General features: G+C 41.0%; 1 protein-coding gene across 1 annotated transcript in view; it reads left to right on the plus strand.

Moving 5' to 3' along the window:
• Nucleotides 1-21,183, plus strand: part of CPXM2 (carboxypeptidase X, M14 family member 2) — a 157,472-nt gene that overhangs the window by 119,816 nt on the left and 16,473 nt on the right. The window contains exons 8-11 of the mRNA XM_014600948.3: nucleotides 5,679-5,802; nucleotides 7,871-8,067; nucleotides 14,007-14,186; nucleotides 14,979-15,276. Coding sequence (XP_014456434.1) covers nucleotides 5,679-5,802; nucleotides 7,871-8,067; nucleotides 14,007-14,186; nucleotides 14,979-15,276 — 799 coding nt within the window. The remainder of the gene's footprint in view (nucleotides 1-5,678; nucleotides 5,803-7,870; nucleotides 8,068-14,006; nucleotides 14,187-14,978; nucleotides 15,277-21,183) is intronic.

Raw genomic sequence — 21,183 nt, forward strand, 5'->3', positions numbered from 1 at the left:
AACGGAGACCCCCACCACTGAGGTTCCATCCGAAGTCGTGGCAGGCGAGGTTAGGGGGCCTCCCGACACCACCCGAGGTACCTCCCGGGGCCCTCTCGTAGGCTCGGGGCCAGCTAGAACGGCCGCCTGAGCGAAGGCAGCTCGAGAGCGCCTGGTCGAGCAGAGGCGGGCATACAGTGTCTACAATTTGTACTTGTTCTATTTTGTAGAATGGACAATTTAAGGTAAAAATAATTGGATGAGTACAGTAAATACATTTTCCTGAAGCAATTATCTATTGGCTTTTTTTTTTAATACTATTGTCAGAAGAACAACTGTATAAAACCTATATTAGAAGCTTTATAAATTTGTTTAGTCATTCCCATTTGTACTTGGAATATTAAATAGTCATACAGACATAACTATATTCAGACACAACTTTTATATTGTAAAAGACTCCCATGGAATTATCAATATAGAAATAAAATTATATATGTAAATATAAAAACATAATTAAAGAAAATAGATTGGTGGGAAAGGACTAGGGGGATAGGGAAGGGAAAAGCATGACATGGATATTATGATTAGTCATCGAATGATTCTAGTTTAGTTTCTATTTATGATGGTGAAATGAATTTCCCTGTAATTACTTTCAAATGTAAACTTATACTTGAAAAGGGACTCGTGCAATATGTTCCCAGAAAACAGCAGACCAGATATGCTGTAATATGGAGAAATATTGTTATATGTGTAAGGATAGGTAGATGGGCTAATATTAGTATTACTGATCAGTTTATTATACCTACAAATTATACCTACACTAGGAAGGTCTTAGAAGAGACCTTGCTCTCGCAGCTGCTACAAGAAAGTCATCAGTATGAGTTCACATCCACAGAGTTTCTGGCAGCTTTATATGGCTTCACTATAGTAGCCATGCAAACATGGGGAAAGTGCAGCAGCTGGCAAAAGGTACAGTCACATTTACACGTGCCTTCTGCCTGCTGCTAGATCAGGGGTGGGCAATTATTTGGGCCTCCAGGCCACATAGGGAGTGTTGGTGAGCTGTCATGGGCTGGGTCAGCGCCACCTTCCTCCCTCTTCCCTTCACAACAACTTACCAAAACTCCTTAAGTGGCGCTGCTCCATGCTCAGCCAGGTGGTTGTGATGGGGATGTCGGTGGGTGGGGAGTGGCATCTGGGAAGGGGTAGGTGGGCAGGACTGGGGCTAGGATTGTGAGGCAGTGACAGTGTGAGGCCAGAGCCGAGGGCAGAACAGTGATCTACTACCAGCACTCACTCCTGCAACAGGTGCTGGTTCCACAGGAAGAGGCATGTGCAGAACAAATTGCAGCTCTGCCTCTGGCCCCATCCCTGTGTTGCCACCACCCAGCAATCCTGGGGTCTTCATGGAGACTGGCTGGGACCCGTGTGGGGATGGTGCGCAGCCAGGTGGACAGGATGGGGCCATGGGCAGGCAAGGAGTTATGTCTGGGCTTGAGGCCGGGATCTTGGGAGAGTGATAGCATAGAGTCAGGACCCAGGGCAGGGCACAATCTGCTCTCTGTATGCCCCTGCCCACAGACCCTGTAACCATTACAGGGCTGTGCTGGCAGGGAATCATGGCTTGGCCTTGGTCCTGGCCCTGTGCTATAGCTGCCCCATGATCCTGTTATTGAACACTACTCCCCACCTGCCTGCAGCCCCATCCCATAATCCTGACCTCGCACTCTGGCCATGCAGGTTCCACCCCTGGCAGTGGGTGATGGACAGACTTGCTGGGGTGCCTGTGCAGTGGGGTTAGGGCCAGAGGCAGTGGAAGCCAGAAAGAGCCACCGCCGCTGGGGCTGCCAGAAAGAGAGTCCAACTGCCGCGCTGCATCAGCCCCGCTGACTTTGGGGTGCAGTTTCCCTGAACCCCCGGCACCTATCTCCTTGAAACTTGGCAGGCTTTGTGGCCTCAGCAGGGGGTAGTATGCCTGCGGTTTTGACCTTGCTGTAGCTTAAAACATACACATTACATGTTTTACTTCCAAGACTTTGGGATGCAGTTTCTCCAAACCCCCTGCACTTACCTTCTTGAAACCTGGCAGACATCATCCCCTCCAAAGGGGCTACCATTTCTGAAAGTTTCATCCAAATCAGGCTAGAAATGACAAAAAGTTATTGGCTGTTTCAACCTTCCCCGTTATAGCCTATGGATGAAACATCAAAACGTTTCGACTCGCCTCATTTTGTTTCGAGGCTGTTTCGACCATATCTGTTCCATTTTGATTTCACTGTTTTGACCTCAAAACGAGTTGAAACAGCGTCAAAACAAAACTGGCAGCAAAATTTCGCACAGCCCTACTAGATAGTGACAGAACCTTGTTTCTGTTTGCAAAGGTATTGTTATTCTCCCAATAGAAAGAGAACAATCAAGCTATATAAACGAGCTGTCATTGATGATGTGTTACGTACACAAGAACAACTTTCTTCAGCAGTTTGAAGTCAGATTGCTGGCAGAATTTGCTGGTAGAACCTGAGATGGTGACCACTATAGTTTCATACATTACTTAGTGTAATGGTGTCCTGATCTATTTGAGGCACTTAACTACTTCAGTAATACTAACAACTTGCTGCTGCTGATAAACAAATTATTTCAAAACTAGATCATGCATAACAAATATAACATGGCATTTTTCACGTGAGCTAGGGATAGAAATTACACATTAACTGGTATAAGTGATTGGAAACTGGTTGAAACCTGTAACACAACAGAAATTCAGTGTACGTAAACCACTTTTAAAATGGCTGAAACCTGATTTAGATAAAGTTGGATGGATGTAGTATCAGAGCTAACTGATTTAGATTAAATCAGTTTATAGAACTTCTTTCCAAGATCCCCTCCAGATGGAAGTTATCTCACAGTCCCCCAGCATCCCAGAATGCTTTGCACCTCCCTGCAAACCTTCCCTGACATGATGGATGGGTTAGCCTTGGCTGTACGCTCCAGCCTAGCAGGGAGGCATGCTCTAGCTCCCCGCAGCTTCTGGCCTGGGCCACTGCAAGCACGTGGCTGCATTTCTGGAATCAAAAGTGAATGTCTTTTCACTTGTTTATCAGTTCAATCTATGCAGTTTAAACTAACCTGCAAATATTGAATCAATTCAGCCTTGGGCTTTTTGACTGTCTGTACTTAGCCATGAGATCTGACTTCAAATTGCTGAAGGAGGTTGTTCTTGTATTTGTAAAATTGGCTTGTGAAAGTAGCAAATTTACAAAAATACCACATCTTTTTAGTCCCTTTGCAGCATGCTTATAAATAGAAGTGAATCCTTTTATGGGTGGAATTTTAATGACTTCCTTGTCCACATGAATTGTATTTCTACTTAGATTTGCTAAATTGTAGCATGGGTATTGGACATATCTAATTATTGCATTCTTAAAATTGTCGACCCTTTTGTCATCCAGTATTGTTTCTACATTAGCGCTTTACGAACAAAGAGTTATGTTATGCGACAATACTTGTTCAAAAGATTATGTAGAGTCTGGTTATGAAAAGATCTTTGGTACTGCAATTCAGAGTAAAATCCTTACTACTTTCATTTATCTTGTTGTCACAAACAAAATCAAAGCAACAAAATTAAAGCCATTACTATCTTTCCAAAGTATTTTCTCCTACTTCTTATTAGGAACACATGTTATGAACTGAGACAGTATGTTTCCTTTAATCTGTTTAAAATTTATACTGGGATATGGAAACTGAACTCAGTTATGACTACTTGCCAAACTGTATTTGGCATACAACAAATACTTTGAGTTTACTTGTAACAAGATAGACAGACATTACACATACAAACCAGGTCCAAATGTCATAAACATTAAATGTATCCTCATTGCATTTCCACCTACAAATCTTTGAATTTAGAAATGTGCAAGATAAAACTCATCAGTCAGCAGCAGCCACTAAAATATTTTCCCACATAAAACTATGCTAATCCTATAAACCACACACATGCCTCATACTACTTTTTCTTAAGTTATTGAGCAAGACATTGCCATGTACAGTACCAGTGTTTTCACCTACAGCTTCTATAGGCCTGTAGTGGCAACTACAGCTACAGATAGTATGGGTTTTAAGCAACATAGTATAAGCAGGGGGAACCATGTTGGGGGAATACCAGAATATGGATTTAGACACCCCCCCCCCCAGCTCTTTTCACAGGAGAAAAGGACATAAAATCATAGAAAATTCGGGTTGGAAGGGAACTTAGGAGGTCATCTAGTCCACCCCCCTTCTCAAAGCAGGACCATTTCCAACTAGATCATCCGGGACAAGGCTTTGTCTAGCCACCTCCTAAAATCCTCCAAGAATGAAGATTCCGCAACCTCTCTGGGTAACTTGTTCCAGTGCTTTACTACCTTTCTGGTGAGAGAGTTTTTCCTAATACCTACCCTAAACGTCCCTTGCTGTAACCTGAGACCATTGCTCCTTGCTCTCTCATCTGCCACCGCTGAGAACAGTCCAGCTCCATCCTCTTTCGAACCCCCACTTCAGGTAGTTGAAGGTTGCTATTAATCCCCTCTCAGTCTTCTCTTCTCTAGACTAAATAAGCCCAGTTCCCTCAGCCTCTCCTCAGAAGTCATGTGCCCCAACCCCCTCACCATTGTCATTGCTCTGGGGCATTTCATGTGAGGCCGGCTGCCAAATAGACATGGAGCTATTAATTACAACCCTCTGAGCCTGATGATCCAGCCATTTTTCTATCCACCTTGTACCCTATTCATCCATTTGTCGCCAACTTGAGGGGAGGCATTTGCTTGCATTTGATTAGTTAGGGTTGGGCTGGCATTCTTATTTACTCTCATTTTTGCTGATGTTTGCTATGCAGACTTTAAAAAAAATGGTACTGATTTTAACTAAATATCTTACTGCTTAGAGTGCATATGAGCCTGAGTTTTCTTCCATTCATAAATAGATAATAGATTCCATGTTATAATGTGATTGGGGCTGGGCTTGGGCTGTTCCTGAGTAGAGAATGAGGCACCGTTAAAAATGATATTAGTAATTCAGTAGCTGATATTGTTCCCTCTTATGTGGTTGTGCATCTGAATCCTAGCAGGAAATCATGAGGCACTGGGTTGCAGAAGACATTATCTAGTAGATTGAGTATTTGTCTAGCAGAATGAAAGTCATACGTTGCAGTTACCGTTGTGCTATTAACTCACTGTATGATCTTGGTTAGTCACTGAACCTTGTGCCAGAGAGCAAGTTGTAGAAAGGAGATAGTAGTGCTTACCCTTCCTCACAGGGAGGTTAAAAGGATTAATTGCTTAACTGTTGTATAAATGTCAAATGTGGCATGCCAGGAATGCTAAGCTTTGTTGTTGTTGCTGTTATTATTATTTTCCTGTTCTTCACCTTATATCCTTAACTTTGCTTCAGTAATATTATAAAAATAATCTGATGCGTAAGAAGGATTTTGAACTGCACCCACGCAGTGTTGCTCCAGCAGACACTTGTTCTAACTCAATGAATATTGTGTTTCTGTGCCAGCAAATCTATAATGCCTGACTTTAGGTTTGGTTTTCACACCTTAAAAAGAAACAAAAACAAAGGCAGTAGCTTTTCTTTGCATCCAGTTTTGAATGAGGTACAATCAACATGCTATATATTTTTATGACATATTACATGTAAATATATATCTTTTTCTTTGACAGTTGATGAAAACTGTGAATGAAATGTGTCCGAACATCACAAGAATTTACAACATTGGAAAAAGCCACCAAGGACTAAAACTGTATGCTGCTGAAATCTCTGACAACCCAGGAGAACATGAAGTTGGTTAGGATTATATTCTTATAAATCTATTTCAGGGTGGTGCTTTTTTAATTCCATGTGTCTGCAGCAATTATCACTGATGAAATTATGTTCATGGCAACAGGAATTTCAAACATATGTGGGCGGAACCTCAATGTTATATTTCTAATTTGAGAAAATGTGGTTGAACATAAATAGAAGTCATTATGAAGTAGGATCAAATTCATTAATACTAATGAATTATACTCTTTAAAATAAAAGGGAAGGCAGAGTGGATTTTAATACTGTGGAACATGATTGGCTGACAGCCCTCAAGACTAAAGTTGTCCTTTTATATGTCCATTACAACTAAGGGCTGGTCAGCTTTCCCTATACTGCCCCATTAGTGTGGCTGATTAGTACAGTGTCCAGGGCTGAGTGTATAGTGTCCAGTCATTTGGTTCTTGGACCCTCTGTGATGATGATCAGCAAGGGTGGCAATGGGCTATTGAAAAGTTGGACAAATGTGTACCCCAAAAAGTAATGTGTATTATTCCTGCACAATGCAGAGCTCTGAGCACATCTCAGTGTTGCCTCTCAGGCAATGGACCTTCACACTATCATTTACATTCAGGTGCCCTCATGAAATAATTTGTTTCTAAGATTTGGCTTGAGACTACCAGCTCATTTCATATATGTCACTGAACAGTTCCAACTTTGTAATGAATGCCAGTCATCATAGACGGTTGGCCAAACTTGGACTAGTGACCTAGTTGCAAAGGGTCCCATAGCCTGTTAGCGTAACCAGTTCATTTAACTTTCATGGGCTGCCTTTATAACTAGTGTTCCACTGTTGCCAGTGTAGTGTGATTTGTTTCTTTGTGCAGAACCCTTTATTGGAATAGAAAATCACCACATACAAATGGCTGAAACCTCAAATATTTCAAGCGTAGTTGTGGAGGCTTTTGGAAACATCTAGCCTCTACTTTTCATATGCAGAATGTACACTACTACTTCATGCATTAGATGACATTTTAGTTTCATATTTCCCAGCCTAGTGACTTGTGAAGGGTGGAAAAGTTCCAAATACTGTAAAATCAGTCAGATTTCTGGCCACTGGGTACCATTGGCAATGTGTAGGGGGTGCACATGGGTGCACGTACACCCCCTGAGATTGGTTGTGCACTCCCTGAGATTGGCCACCACTGACACTGCGGGTGGTGTCTGTGGGCAGTCACCAATTGCCACCCCCCATCCCTCGCCACCAACATTGGTGCGGCCACCTGCAGTTGATGTCTGCTTGGCCCACCCTTGCTGCTGATATCACCACGGCTGCCTGCAGGCGGTCCCCACCCACTGCCGCCACACCCCTGCTGCTACCTGTGGGCAGTCGCCATGCCTTGCCAGCCTCGGGAGGCACGAGGTGTAAATGATATAGTACCCAATGTTGGTGATCCTTATTATATATAAAGACAATGGAATACATTGTTTGGTTAATTAACCAATAACACTTTATAATCCTGGCTCAACTATGCAGTAAAGAACTACAGATATTGTGGCATTTAATAAAACTTTTCCAAATAAGCATGAATCATTGTGTTACATTAATGACTATAAAAAGACTGTGTGGGGTCAGACATAAACATTGTACTGTTAGAGTGTACTGTCTATTTATATCCTTTATGAGAATACACATGCATTCCAAAAATACTACCATTGAGAGAGATGCCACATGCTCTTTTGAAAAGCATAGAACTTGTAACGTGGGCTTTTGTGACAAAGAACTTTTTATTATATTTAGAAAACACAAAATAATATAATTTAATTACCATTTTGTTCAACGGCAAATGTCTCCTGAAAGTTTTACATGGTTGCTGTAAATCTTACCACTATATAATTAAGTAATGCATAATAACAGCAGAGAAGTAAAATTACATTTTATAAATGAGGTAGAAAAGATGAGTTGTCAGCTGGGTTATGTAGAATTAGGGCAGATCCAACCTTGCCATTAAAGTTAATGGAAAGATTTTCATTGACACCAGTGAGTAGCAGATTGGTTTCTTGGTTTGGAGCTCTAACTACATTTATGTTGTTTGTTTTTTTTTGTCAACAGGTGAGCCAGAATTTCGGTATATTGCAGGAGCTCATGGAAATGAAGTGCTTGGACGTGAGCTAATTCTTCTGTTAATGCAGTTTATGTGCCAGGAATATTTGGCTGGGAACCCACGCATTGTACATATCATTGAGAATACCAGAATTCATCTCCTCCCTTCAGTCAATCCAGATGGATATGAAAAGGCTTATGAAGTGGTAATATGATTATCAACATAGCTAGAAATTAACATAATTCTATTAGATTGGTAAAATAAGCTCCCATTATCAAGTTAATTAAAAATATACTTCGGAAGCAATCAAAATGAACAAAGCCCACAGAAGTAGCACACCAAAATGAAAAGCTGAATTGAGCTTAGCTTTTACTTGGTAGCAGCTGATGTAAGCAATATTCAGCATTAATTGTAGCTGTTGAGGTGGTGTATAAGCTAACATGGGCTGCCCAACTGATGGCCTGTGAGTCACATGCAACCAATGAAGGGTTAGCATGCACCTCCCAGGCTTCCAATGAGCCACTGCTGCCATTATTGCTGAAGCTGCAGTAGTAACTGGGGCTTGGGACTCCCCATCCCTCCTATGGCTTCTGCTGCACGCCTCTGTCCTATGAGATGAGGCAAAGCTGCACAGCACAGCCTGCAGTGTTGGGTGGGGTAGCAAGCGGGAGCACTGATGCAGTATGGAAAGCCAAAGGGGAGGTAGGGTGCTGCACACGGTGCAGTGGAGGCTTGGAGGAAAGCATCCATGTGTGCATGCAGCATGCACCTTGTGGGTGCCCATGGCACCTGATGGTGTGGCCCCCCTGGATCAGCTTTGTAAGGCTCAGGCAGGATCCTGCTCTGCAGCCCTTGTTAAGCGCACTGACCCAGTTCCTACTAATCAGGGCCAGCTGACCCCCAGCCCCTTCCCTCTGATTGGTTCTGGAGCTGCATTTAAGGAACTCCTCTAGCATCCGAGTCTTGCTGCACAACACACTGGTCTTCGACCGCTGAGTAGTCCTATCCCAGTGACATTTCTGGTTTCCCAGGTTTCTGACCCTGCCTCCAGCTTGCTCTTGGATTTCAGCCTTTAGAGTCTCCCTGCAGACTTGTTTTCTGACTCCTGATCCCAGTTTGGCTTACTTTGAGACTTAGCTTGTAGATTATCCTTTGGACTTGATAACTAGGTTTCTGATTCCCAGCTCTTGACCCTGGCTTGGCATTTTGGCTCCTGACTTGTGACTTCTGACCTTTAATCCTTCCACCCTCAGCTCCATGCCCAACTCTACCCACTAGGACATCTGGCCTGGTGGACTGTGACAGCTTCCACCAGGAAGTTCCACCAGACATCTGTCCAATCACCTGGCAGGGTCACTGTAGGATGGACTGGTTATCCAGTCAGATTTCCATACCTAAATTGGTGGCCACACTTCAAAATTTGCAAACTCAGATCACGGTGTTGCAGGCTCAGAACACTCCTCTTTCAGGGTCAGCTGCTTAGCCTGCCAGTCCTGCCAACCCTAAACCCAAGACAATTTGACAGTGACCCCTTTAAGTTTCAGGAATTTATAAGACAATGCCACCTGGCCTTCAGGCTGCATTCCCAAACATGTGCCTCACACAGCCAGTGTGGGGCTGATAATTAGTCTTTGGACTGGAGATGCCTCAGCCTGGGACAGCTTTCTTTTTGGAGGCCTCAAATCCCCTCTTCGATAACTTGAAGTTTTTACTGGGGTGATGGCCAAGATTTTTGGGGACTCAAATTGGGTACACACAGCAGAATGGGCCTTCCAGACACAGAAACAGGGCCACCTCCCTGCGTGCATCTATGTCACAGAATTTAGTTCCTGGCCAGGTGCACAGAGTGGAAAGAGGCTGCACAGCATTTCCACTTTTGCCAAGGCCTCAGGGGGTCTATCAAAGATGAGCTGGCCTGAGTCAAGCTTCCAGTGACCCTGGATGGCCTCATTAACCTCTTTGTTAAGATCAATGTTTGCTTGAAAGACAGCAAGAGAAATTGGTATCACCCTCTGGGACCCACAAATACCTATATTGCTGCCCAGAGAGCCTATGCAAGTTGAGGCAACCAGGTGGAGGCTCTCCCCTGAAGAAAAAACAGCACTCGGGATGTCTCTGTCTCTACTGTGGTAGAGCGGGGCATTTTGCCCAGACCTGTCCCCAAAAGGTAGTTTGAGTTTAATTGCTGGGAAAACAGTTGGCCATGCCTCAATAGGGGGGCAAAGGCTGGGCTAGCTTTTTACCCCACACTTTGCCCCCACCCATCTTGTGTAATAACCTCTGCCACCATGAGGAGACCAGATGTACCTTTACTGGTTTCCCTTTGTTTGCATCACCCAGCCATGGATGATGTCTCCTAGGCAGTTCTTCTGGATACATTGTCCTTTGGGAACTTTATGGATTTGGCATTTGCCTTCCAGCACCCAGGTCCCAGTCCCAGTCAGGTCTAAATGCACCCCAGATGTACTGGAGTCAGTGAATAGGTTTACGTTATCTTCTGGACCTGTCACTAAGGAAATTGTCCCACTGGAATTATGCATCAGAGGGCACCAGGAATTTCTTTGCTTTGACCTGATCCATTCTTCCCACTTTTCAATTATCTTAGGAACCCTTTGGCTTTCTCTCCAGAACCCCAATATTCTGTGGGGGGCAGAGGGAATTCCAATTTGGTTCCAATTTCTGCAAGTGGATGTGTTTCTAGGACCCCAGATCACAGCCCAGATCATGTGGGGAGCCAGTGCAGTAGAGCACCCAATGCAATCTGCAGAGGGAATGAAGCCTGCACCCCCAGAGATTGCCAGTCTGCCAGATTGAGATCTGGTTAATGTATTCAGTAAGAAGAGGGTGGACCAGCTTCCTCCACATTGCCCATACAGTTGGCTCATTAATATCTTACTGGGGCTATGGACTATGTTTGGCCAAATATCTTCTAGGAGCCTGAACTCAAGGCTCTAAAAGAGTACATCATGGAGAATCTACAAAAAGGGTTTATTCAGCCCTCCTGTCACCAGTCTGGGCTCCTATCTTTTTGTGACTAAGAATGATGATTCACTGCACCCCTATGTAGACTATAGAGCAATGAACAAGATTACTGTTTGGAACCAATACCCACTTCTGTTAATTCAAGAGTTGTTAGACAGGCCTCATTCCACCAAGATATTTACTAAACTGGACCTTCAGGGGTGGCCTACAGCCTGGGCCGCATTCACGAAGGGGACAAATGGAAGACTGCCTTCTGGTCATAATACAGTTCTTTTGAGTACCTCATGATGCCCTTTGGGCTTTCTAATGCCCCGGCAACATTTCAGCATTTCTTGAAATATGTTTTCAAAGATACCCTGGACGTATTCATGGTAATTTACCTGCTTTATATTTTATTTTTTTCAAGAGCCCCAGCCAGTAAGAATGCCATATTTGAGTGGTATTGTAGTGACTAAGGAGCCATGGTCTACATGCCAAATTAGAAAAGTGTGAAGTAGATAAAACAGTTATTGAGTTTTTAGGATATGTCATTATACTGGAGGGGCTATCCATGGATCTCAGGAAGGTCTCTGCCATTATAGAGTGGCAACTCTCAAGGGATATCTGTGGGGTTAAGTGGTTCCTTGGCTTTGCCAACTTCTAAAGAAGATTTATTAAGGGGTTCCCTAAACATGAGACCTCAATCACTGCTCTTTTCAAGAAAGGAATGCACTTTATCTAGACCCCAGAGGTCGAGGCTGCCTTTGAGGGGTTTAAAATGACCTTCACCTCAGCTCCAATCCAAATTCACCCAGACTCAACACAGCCATTCCTATTGGAAACAGATGCTTTCAGCTGTGCCACTGGAACTATCTTGGCTTAGCCATCAGGTCTTCAGGGGCTCCCCTACCCATGTGCATACTTCTCTAGAAAACTGACTACAGCTTAGCACAATTATAATATCTTGGATCAGGGGCTCCTAGCAATCAAAGCTGCATTCAAGGAATGGTGGCACCATCTAGAAGATGCTCAGTTCCTGGTCCAGGTATTAACTGACCACAAGAATCCTGAATGCCTGAAAACTTAATGAACTTTAAACCAAAGCAGATCTGTTGGTCTTTGTTCTTTATATGGTTCAATTTCACAGTCACCTACTGTCCAGGCACCAAAAATGGTTAGGCGGATGCCCTGTTCCAGAAGGATGACCATTTAGAACTCTATCCTGAAACCTGTTCCACCATTCTGAGCCCCAAGAACTTTGCTAGAGCCATGGTAAACTAGGACCTAATTACATGACTCCATTGCTTGATCCCCCAGGACTCATTCGTTGTTCAGGTCCTGTGGGACTCAGAAGGGCCTGAACCATCTTTCATGACTGCTTGCAGGGCATTTTTGGTATCTCCAAAACTACCAGCCTGGATCTCTCCAGTTTCTGGTGGCCCCAACTTTGTTAGAGCATTCAGAAATACACTGAGGTTTGAGTTTGCACCAAAACCCCATGCGCCAAGCCAGCCCTGGCACACAATGCCTGTTGATTCTAGTGGACACTCATCATGTGGCTCCCACTCCTTAGAAGTTGGACAGCCCCTTGCTAGCAGATTGTCTTTAAGATAGCCAAGACTTACTTCATAATGAGATGTGGTACAATAGGTACACTTTCAATTTTAATTTTAAATCTGGTAATACTTTGTGCAGCCTGTGCAACTTGTATATCATGTATTCCCATGAGAAGAGAGCCAAGCAAACACACACTTGTGACCCACCTGAAATTTTACAGCAGGTTTTTTTAGGAAAGTTGATCGTACAGTGTATTGTAATAATTCAATTTGTGAAAATAGAGAGTTGTGATAGCCACATCCAAGAAGTTCATCAGATTCAGATATCAGGGTTTCTACAATAGCAGTCAGAAGCACAACAGGCCCTAGATTTCTGTAAATTTCAGTACATCAGACCTGCCCCTGTTATAAAGAGAGCAGATGTGAAAATTCACTCTAAAGAGTGAAATTCTTTAAATAAAGAATCTAATCTATAAAAAGGTTTCAAGACCACTGAAACTGTTTGTAAATTAATTAATAGTTTTGGGTAAATATATATAAACTAATCAAAACATTTTGTTTTGAATTAAAATTTTTCAGTATATGTAGGCCCCCCTCTCCCCACCCAATCCAGTTATTTGCACAGTTCTGGTTTCTATCTTGATCATTTTCTTCCCTGGTTATCATTTGTCTGTTCTCAATAAGGTTTCCTTTTACATTTGATTTAATTATTACAACTGTCTTTTATTTGTGTGTTACTGATATTAACATTGTGGTCAAAAAAACAAATTTATTGGAGCAAGAAATATTTTTATAACATTTTGAGTAATAATTTAATGTGGATATCAGTGAAGTCCATAAAATAAACTTTTGATTAGTGATATTCCAGTTATTACATAATTTAATTTATATTGCAGGGGGGTTGTACTTGACAGTTCATTTTAAATTAAGATCAAGTCTTATTTTAATACAGAACTTTCATTTCTGAGGACCTCAAAGTACTTTGTAAACTTTACCTTCTCTATGTGGGCTGTTGTATATCTGAATACATGTGTTGCTTTAACATAGCATGCCTTTCATAGGTCACAGCGTGCTTCTTAAGTGTCACCACAAAATCCTTAACCAAGTTCTAGAACAGCTAATGAGGATTTCCCCAATATGAATATTTCCCCAATATTAATATTACTTTCTCTGGCACAAAGGACTTGGATGGGACAGGAGAACACTAGTATTGAATGTACAGCTTCAACTTGTGGGATCATCCCTATGCAGCCTCCAGCTTACATTACTTACAGTTGCCCATAAACCACCAGAGTTCGAATAAAATTACCCAAATAAAATTCCTGAAGTACATACTTCACTGAAGTCCCATACTTGGGACTAATATTCTGTATAGATAGCAACATTCCATAAAACTATAAGCCAAGAAGTAAAAAATCCATTAATTTATCCAGCTGGAACTACAAGAGATTTGGTAGACAAAACAAAATTGGCCATGTTGTAATTAGGCCAGCATCATAGGTGCCTTTAAAACTAGAAATACTGTAGTGCAAACCTAACCAACCACAGATATTAAATACCTTGAGTTTATGCCTTTACTGAAAGGTGTACAATTTAACAAAAGTTTGATTGAAAATTTGTGACACAGGGTTCAGAATTAGGAGGCTGGTCTTTAGGACGATGGACTCAAGATGGTATTGATATCAACAATAATTTCCCTGATTTAAACACCTTGCTGTGGGAAGCTGAAGATCGAAAGAAGGCTTCAAGGAAGGTCCCAAATCATTATATTCCAATTCCAGAATGGTACCTGTCAGAAAATGCTACAGTAAGTGGAAGACAAGGTTCTTTGGGTGAATGTGATATCTTTTATTAGACCAATTTAAATAGTTGGAAAAACAATTATTAAGCAAGCTTTCGGGTTCCTTAGCCCAACACAGTTACACCACAGTAAGTGGAAGTATCTTGAGAGAGAAAGGGAAACACAAAAGATTGTGGGAGGTGCTTTAGGGTTGAAACATCAGGAGATAGACTTTAAAAATTTTTGAAGAGCCTATTTCTTTTCCCCCAGAGAGACCATTAACAGTAGACCATTATTAGTGCAAATAGTAGTACATATGAAAATATTTTTTTCTCTCCCACCCTATGCAAAATTAACAGGCTTCTTTTTTATAAGTAATACACTAAAATTAATTAATAAGTGTTTGTTTCTGTCTCTGGGAATCTTTCATTTATTTTGAAGAGACAAAATGCTCTATCACTTTAATTAGATTTATCTAAAGCTTGCTGAGCTCTATAAAAAGGTCAGGATTTGTCAACCAGGCATATTTTTCCTAAGTTTTCTGTTGAGGTTGTAATTTGAAAAAAATAAAAATAAAAAACCTCTCTTAACTACCAAATCAAACAGCATGTCATATTCAAAATCATTAGAATTGCCTGTGTTAAATGCAACTATTTGCTAATACTGCAGTAAAAATAATTTCTGCATGGTCTTTTCCAGTGGCCAAACATACCCATTACACCTAATCCATAACTAAACATTTCCTGAGAAAATCTCCAAATAAGTAGGGACTACTATATTTCATGGCTCCAGATAAAGTTCTGTTTCTTTCCCATTTAGGTAGCTGTTGAAACAAGGGCAATAATAGCATGGATGGAAAAAATCCCATTTGTTCTGGGTGGCAATTTACAAGGAGGAGAACTGGTGGTTGCATACCCTTATGACATGGTCCGTTCTATACGGAAAACTCAAGAGCACACACCTACCCCTGATGACCATGTCTTTAGGTGGTTAGCATATTCATATGCCTCCACTCACCGAATGATGACAGATGCCCGAAGGAGAGTATGTCACACAGAGGATTTCCAGAAGGAAGATGGGACTGTTAATGGGGCCTCATGGCATACAGTTGCAGGAAGTAAGTGTTTAGAAACTTTGTCTATGATTCATTGTAGAATCAAACTGTGAAATGCAATAACACCTTAACTGCATAGTGTAAGTCACAATGTTATTGGTAGTTAAACACCTACGCTGAAAAGTGTACAGCCTTAATGAAACCTGTCCTTTTGCATTCCATAAAGTTTCTATGGATTGACATGCAGTTGTCAAAAAATGTCCTTGTAAAAAGTTGATTTACTGCTGATGTTTTCCAAAGCTGTACATTTCATATTTTATTTATTCAATACATTTAAAGGCTGCCTGCCACAAGTGAACTATAGCAGGTGTCCTACAGTCTAGATCAATTTTAAAATTGATCCAGAAGATCTGGCCACCCCCAAACATCAATAGGAAGGATTCTGTCACTGATAAACATGCCATTCTACCAACAGAAGTTTCCATTGCCATACAAAAGATGGTGGAAACAAGCAGTAGCAATGCCAGAATTCAAAGAACTAGCTCCAAAAATGGCTATAACAGGGCTGTAAAGGATGCAAATGACCCTCAGCTAACAAAGTCCTGACTTCAACGTGACCCTCACTGCATTTGCAATGTAATAAGGAGCCGACACAGTAATCTCTGTGTCTTATTTTAGAAAGGATTTTATATGTTTGTGCTAAAACTTTGAATTGCCCCTGAAGGCATTTCAGCAGCCAGAGTAAATCATAGACTAAACCCAAATCTCTCACTCTTATCTTTTACTGGATACTATCATCTACTATGGTTGCAACCAAAGGATCATTTTTAATAAAGCCCAATTAAAAGCACATTGCAATAGTAATTGACCTCAATTGCCCTTTATAAATATTTTTAAATACCCACCTAGATTCTTGCAAGGTCAGATACTGATATTCAGCCTCTTGTCCAAAATCTTCACTTTTTTTTACATTCCTAGTCTGTGAAGTTAATAAAAGGATCATAGATGGCTACTTGCCATTTCTTGAATGGTAATAAATATATTAAATAGATACCAAGTGATTGTATCTCCCATTTTATTTATTATAGCTGGGTCTTCCTTGTTATTTGCAAGTAGTCTTACTTTATAAACATTTCTAAATATCGGAAGCTGCTTTTATTGCTTGCATATTGGACTGTGCAAAGTTAATGCTGTCTGGTTTTTAGGGACTGTAGCCAAACAAAATTTTTTCAGTTAAAAATATTTTTCACTATGTTAAAAATTAATGTGTGAATTGCGGTTGAAAAAAAAGGATGGGCTGTTTGAATAACAACAAAGTTCCCACAAAGAAGTGTTCATGTTTTTTGCAGTTTCTAAAGAACTCAAAATCTAAAGTTGACTGTTTAATTATTAAATTTATGAGTTTAATTTGCTTAAGTGCTGATTATTAATTGATCCAACAAAGTTGAATTTGGCCATGGTGTTAACAGTTATACCATTCAGTAACTGGCTGCAGCATAGATGCTTACTGTCCGACTTAGTAACAATTATCTATTGGTTGTATTGGATTTGGTTTATCCAATTTGTTATATTCCTAGGTAGTGCTTCACACAAATTTTTACATTCCTTTTCCAAAGATATTACCATGAACTTTCTAAGATAATTTTCAGATTTGACTACAATATTACTATAAAGTTACTTCTAGTTGCATTCCATAAAATCAGAGCAGAGAACAAGGCTGTAGGGGACCAAAGTTTTATTCTGTCTCTACAGTTGATTGCTGGGAGACTTTCTGCAAGTTCCTGACATTCTGACTCAGTTTTCTACCTTATGTATATAATGGTACTAACCTCCTTTGGAAAGTAATTTGAGATTTACTGATGAGAAACAGCATGTAAGTGGTCAGTAGTAATAAAATATCATTAATATTAATGATAAAATGTATACGTTTACTGATTATTATTATTATTAATGAAAATGAGAATAACTCTTCTAAAATATTCAGCAGAAGCCTTTATTGTGGATGCACAAGACTGGCTCTTCACACAGGCTGGTCAGGATGCCCAGCTTTGAAAAACCAAAAAAGCCACATACATAAGCAGAGGATACAATGTATCTACTGAGATTGCAGTGCCTATTGTCAGTGATAGTTTGGTGTGAGCACAAAGGGAATTACTGGGCAAGGCATAGCCAGTGTCCTCCTTTGTGGCTAATACCATTATCTTGTGAGGGATCAGAAATCTAGGGAGCATAAACCTGAAGCAGTTAAAGAAAAATAGTAAACTGAAGGTCCTTTGGCCACGGGGTAGACTGGTGAAAATCACAAAACAGGACATATGACTATTTCAGAAGGCTTCAGGTTTGTACCCCCAAAAGATCATGGATAGAAAGTCACAACCACAGATATTGCTTCTCCATGCAATGAACAACTAGTAGGGAAAGAAAAAGAAAAGAACTCTAACTCCTAAAGAGAGAATTAGAAAAAACCTAGGGAGCAATGATTGTCAGAGATGCCTTGGGAGCTGTGTCTACGATCCTTAAGGCTACATTAATGACCTGGATATTTTCTATCAGGGGCCGGTCTCCAAAAAGCTGCTTTTTTTAAAGACAGTGTCCGTATTATGAGACTACCTTGACCTCTAAGGAGCTGGCTAATCCCAAAACTGAAATAAAAAATTATTGACTCGCTATTCTATGAGTTAAATGAAAACAATAACGAATACCTACATGAGACGACAATTGCAAACAGTTTAAATTGATGAAGAGGGTTCATACATATCGTATTCATAAATGTCCCATATGGAATTATTTTATCTATTTACTGTACATGGAAAATCTTTTATATTGCATTTCTCAGAGACTGCCATATCCAAAGCCCATTGAAATCTATGGAAATGTGTCCACTGATTTCAGTGTCCTTGAATCAGGTCAGTAGTGTGACACTGTACTGTGACTGTAGTGACACTGTAGTTTCTGCTACAATAAAAAAAAAAAAGGAATCGGGGATAACATTTGTGAGCATTAGGAAATATTGACTTAATGTACAGGAATGTAGGATATGAATCGCAAATGCAAAAGGAAATCGCAAACCCTAAATATTTTTTTTTTTCAAAATTAATAAAGGCAGATACCCTGAGTTAAGTTCAGCTTTGAAACTGTGACTACTAATTTGTGGCAAGTGATTGGCATGCTTGTCTGTAATATCAGCTTTTTAGAGTCACATATTTCTGCTCAGGTCATACCCTCAACTCTGCCCCTTTTATCCCTGCTGTACAGCACTGATACTTTTCTTACATGGCTGTTTACCTAACCTCTGTCCCCTGGGTGACATCCCAGCATATTACCTAGAGGCTGCTTCTCTTTAGCCCAAAATAGCTGAACTCAAAGTTGTTCATTCCTTCCCCCAATCCATCCTTGAAGCAGTCTGCTCATTCAAAACACCTTCTGCAGATATCCAGTAACAAGGCGTTCCTTTAGGACGTAACTACAGTAATCCCTGCCATATAGGCTGAAATGAAACGATCTCTTCAGCCAGTCTCTATATAACATCTAGACATCAGATGAACCTTGTATAAACCAGACAGCACACGGATCTAATTTTTTTAGTTCCAGTGTTTTTAATGTTGGATTTGGGTTTTCAGACAATATATGAAAAGTTGCTTTTGGCAACTTTAAGCCATTATCTAAAGTAGACTTGTTAAAACAGAGCAATTACTGTGTCGTACAAAACATTTCACCATAGATTAGCCAGTATGAAATACAGTATGTGAAGAGAAAAATATTTGTGACTATTTCGCAAATGGAAAGGAAATAGGCTTATGCAGAGCAGCATATGCCATAGTCTGATATATTAATCTTTCCCCATCAACAAACAGATAAAAACTTAACATCTGTGTTATATAATCCTCCTACTCTGCATGCAGAAGGCACTGAGGGCTCGTTAAATACTTGACTGCTGCTGTATGGTAATTGGATTGGACTACATTTTTCTATTCCCTGCCATCAGATATATTGGATGATTATAATTCCTGCTAATCTCTGCCTTTAGAAAAGAAAGCAATTAATGATAATTAATAAGCTGTTTTGTTCTTAGGCATAAAACATTTTTAATGATAAATTTTACTGGATGATGAGAAATGCAACTTCATTCCTCCTATCCTGCTACACTCAGCCATTGCCTTATGGCATGTATATTAGTGTGGAGAACACAGATAAATGACATTCAGTGGAGGGAGGTGCTTGCAAGAATCAGTGGAGACATGCAGAAAATGGAGAGAAATCAGAGATCTGGATTTATATACAATTTTCTCTGGTGCTCAGGGTATTAGAATCTAGGATTTTAGACTGGCTAGTTATGGAGATCAGAGCTAGCTTTGCAGTGTGGGCTTCAACAGGAGCTTCATCAAAGTTCAGAGGCGAGGAGTTCCTGAGTTTTGGTTAGGACATATCTCTAATAAAAATGTTTCTCCCTTTTTTTTGCTTTTTTCCTGCTGAGCCCGACGTAGAACACAGCACCAGATTTTTCCCTACTTAGTAGGTATTTGTGTGTGAACCTGCTCAAATCCCTGAACAACTAAACACAAAAAGATGATGGGTCTTGCTCTTCACTGCTTTTTGTCATGGGATAGGTGTTCCCATGACACATAGACTTATAGTCCACTACACAATTTAGTGTAATCATCAAAATCTCTATTGCCTCAACTCTTATATATTCTTTTATCAGTTACTGAATATATTCAAATGTAAAACAATTCCCCCCCCTAGAGTCAGCATGTGAAGAAAAGCTCCACACCTTACATTTCCATACAAGAAAACCTCATTAAACACATTGTCTGTCATTAAACTGCTGCCAGAAGCAGCATGAGCTCAGTAATGGAAACCGACTATGAAGTTGATCAAATGCAGCCAACACTAAGTATGACTGTAAAACACATGGCCCGTATTTGGGCAAACATACTGATAGGAGCCTATTTTTGTGTATGTGTGTATTGCCCTTAAAAAAGGGGGGGGGCGGGGGCAGTTGCTCCTCCAGGAGGGAACGGGCACTGGGCCTGGAGATACTGCAAGACAAGGCTAGCACTGGAATGGCCAAAGCAAGCCCCAACACCTTCCCCTTTTGTGCCAAAAATGCAACATTACAGTCTGATGGGGACCTTTCTTTTTTGCTTGTGTGGCCCTGAAAAAAACTGGCAGTTATTTCCCTGAGAGGGAACTGGCACCAGAGCTGGAGGTACTACAATTCCAGGCCAGCACCAGGAAGGCCAGAGCCAGCCTTGACACCCTCCCCTTTGTGCCAAAAATGCTTGATCTTAGGCAAAAGGCCAAGACACTGATGGGACCTGCCACAATGATAGGCTAGTACAGCTCTTCTGAATAAGATATATGGTAGTGCCCATTGTGCTCAGTCCTCCTCAGAGCTTTTTCACATCATGGTGAGCCACTCCATTGAATACTTTTTGACTTCCTCTACACTCCCACAGCTGAACTATATGTTTATTTCCCATTTCCAGTGATTCCTGTTTCTTCACCAGCCTTAAATGTCTGGCAAACCAGATCGAGTTGGCTGGCACCTCATCTGCATATAAGTTTGTGAAGGATCCCAGGATTCGTGACAAGAACATTTGGTTCCAGTCATATGGATCTTTTCTGCACACACATACACATACACACGCGTGCGCGCACGCACACACACACACACACACTGAGAAGTGCTGAGCAATGGGGTCACCATGGCTTGAAATGCTGTTAATGCTGATGAGGTTCAGCCCAATGAACTTTGTGGAAAAGCATTAGCCTTTTGGCTTTGAACTAATATTGTGCATCATTTATACCATATATAAGTAGATACAAAAGTGCTGCTTGAAAGTATGTTTATGAAGCACTTACGTTAGGACTTGCAGCAACTTCATGAAAAGTAAAATGCATTGACTCTGGATGATCTAAGTGTATGAGAACTCACAGTAATTTGCCCATATGCATGTTACCACAGGC

This window comes from Alligator mississippiensis, chromosome 6 (genome assembly GCF_030867095.1).
Source record: "Alligator mississippiensis isolate rAllMis1 chromosome 6, rAllMis1, whole genome shotgun sequence".
NCBI classification, from domain to species: Eukaryota; Metazoa; Chordata; order Crocodylia; family Alligatoridae; genus Alligator; species Alligator mississippiensis.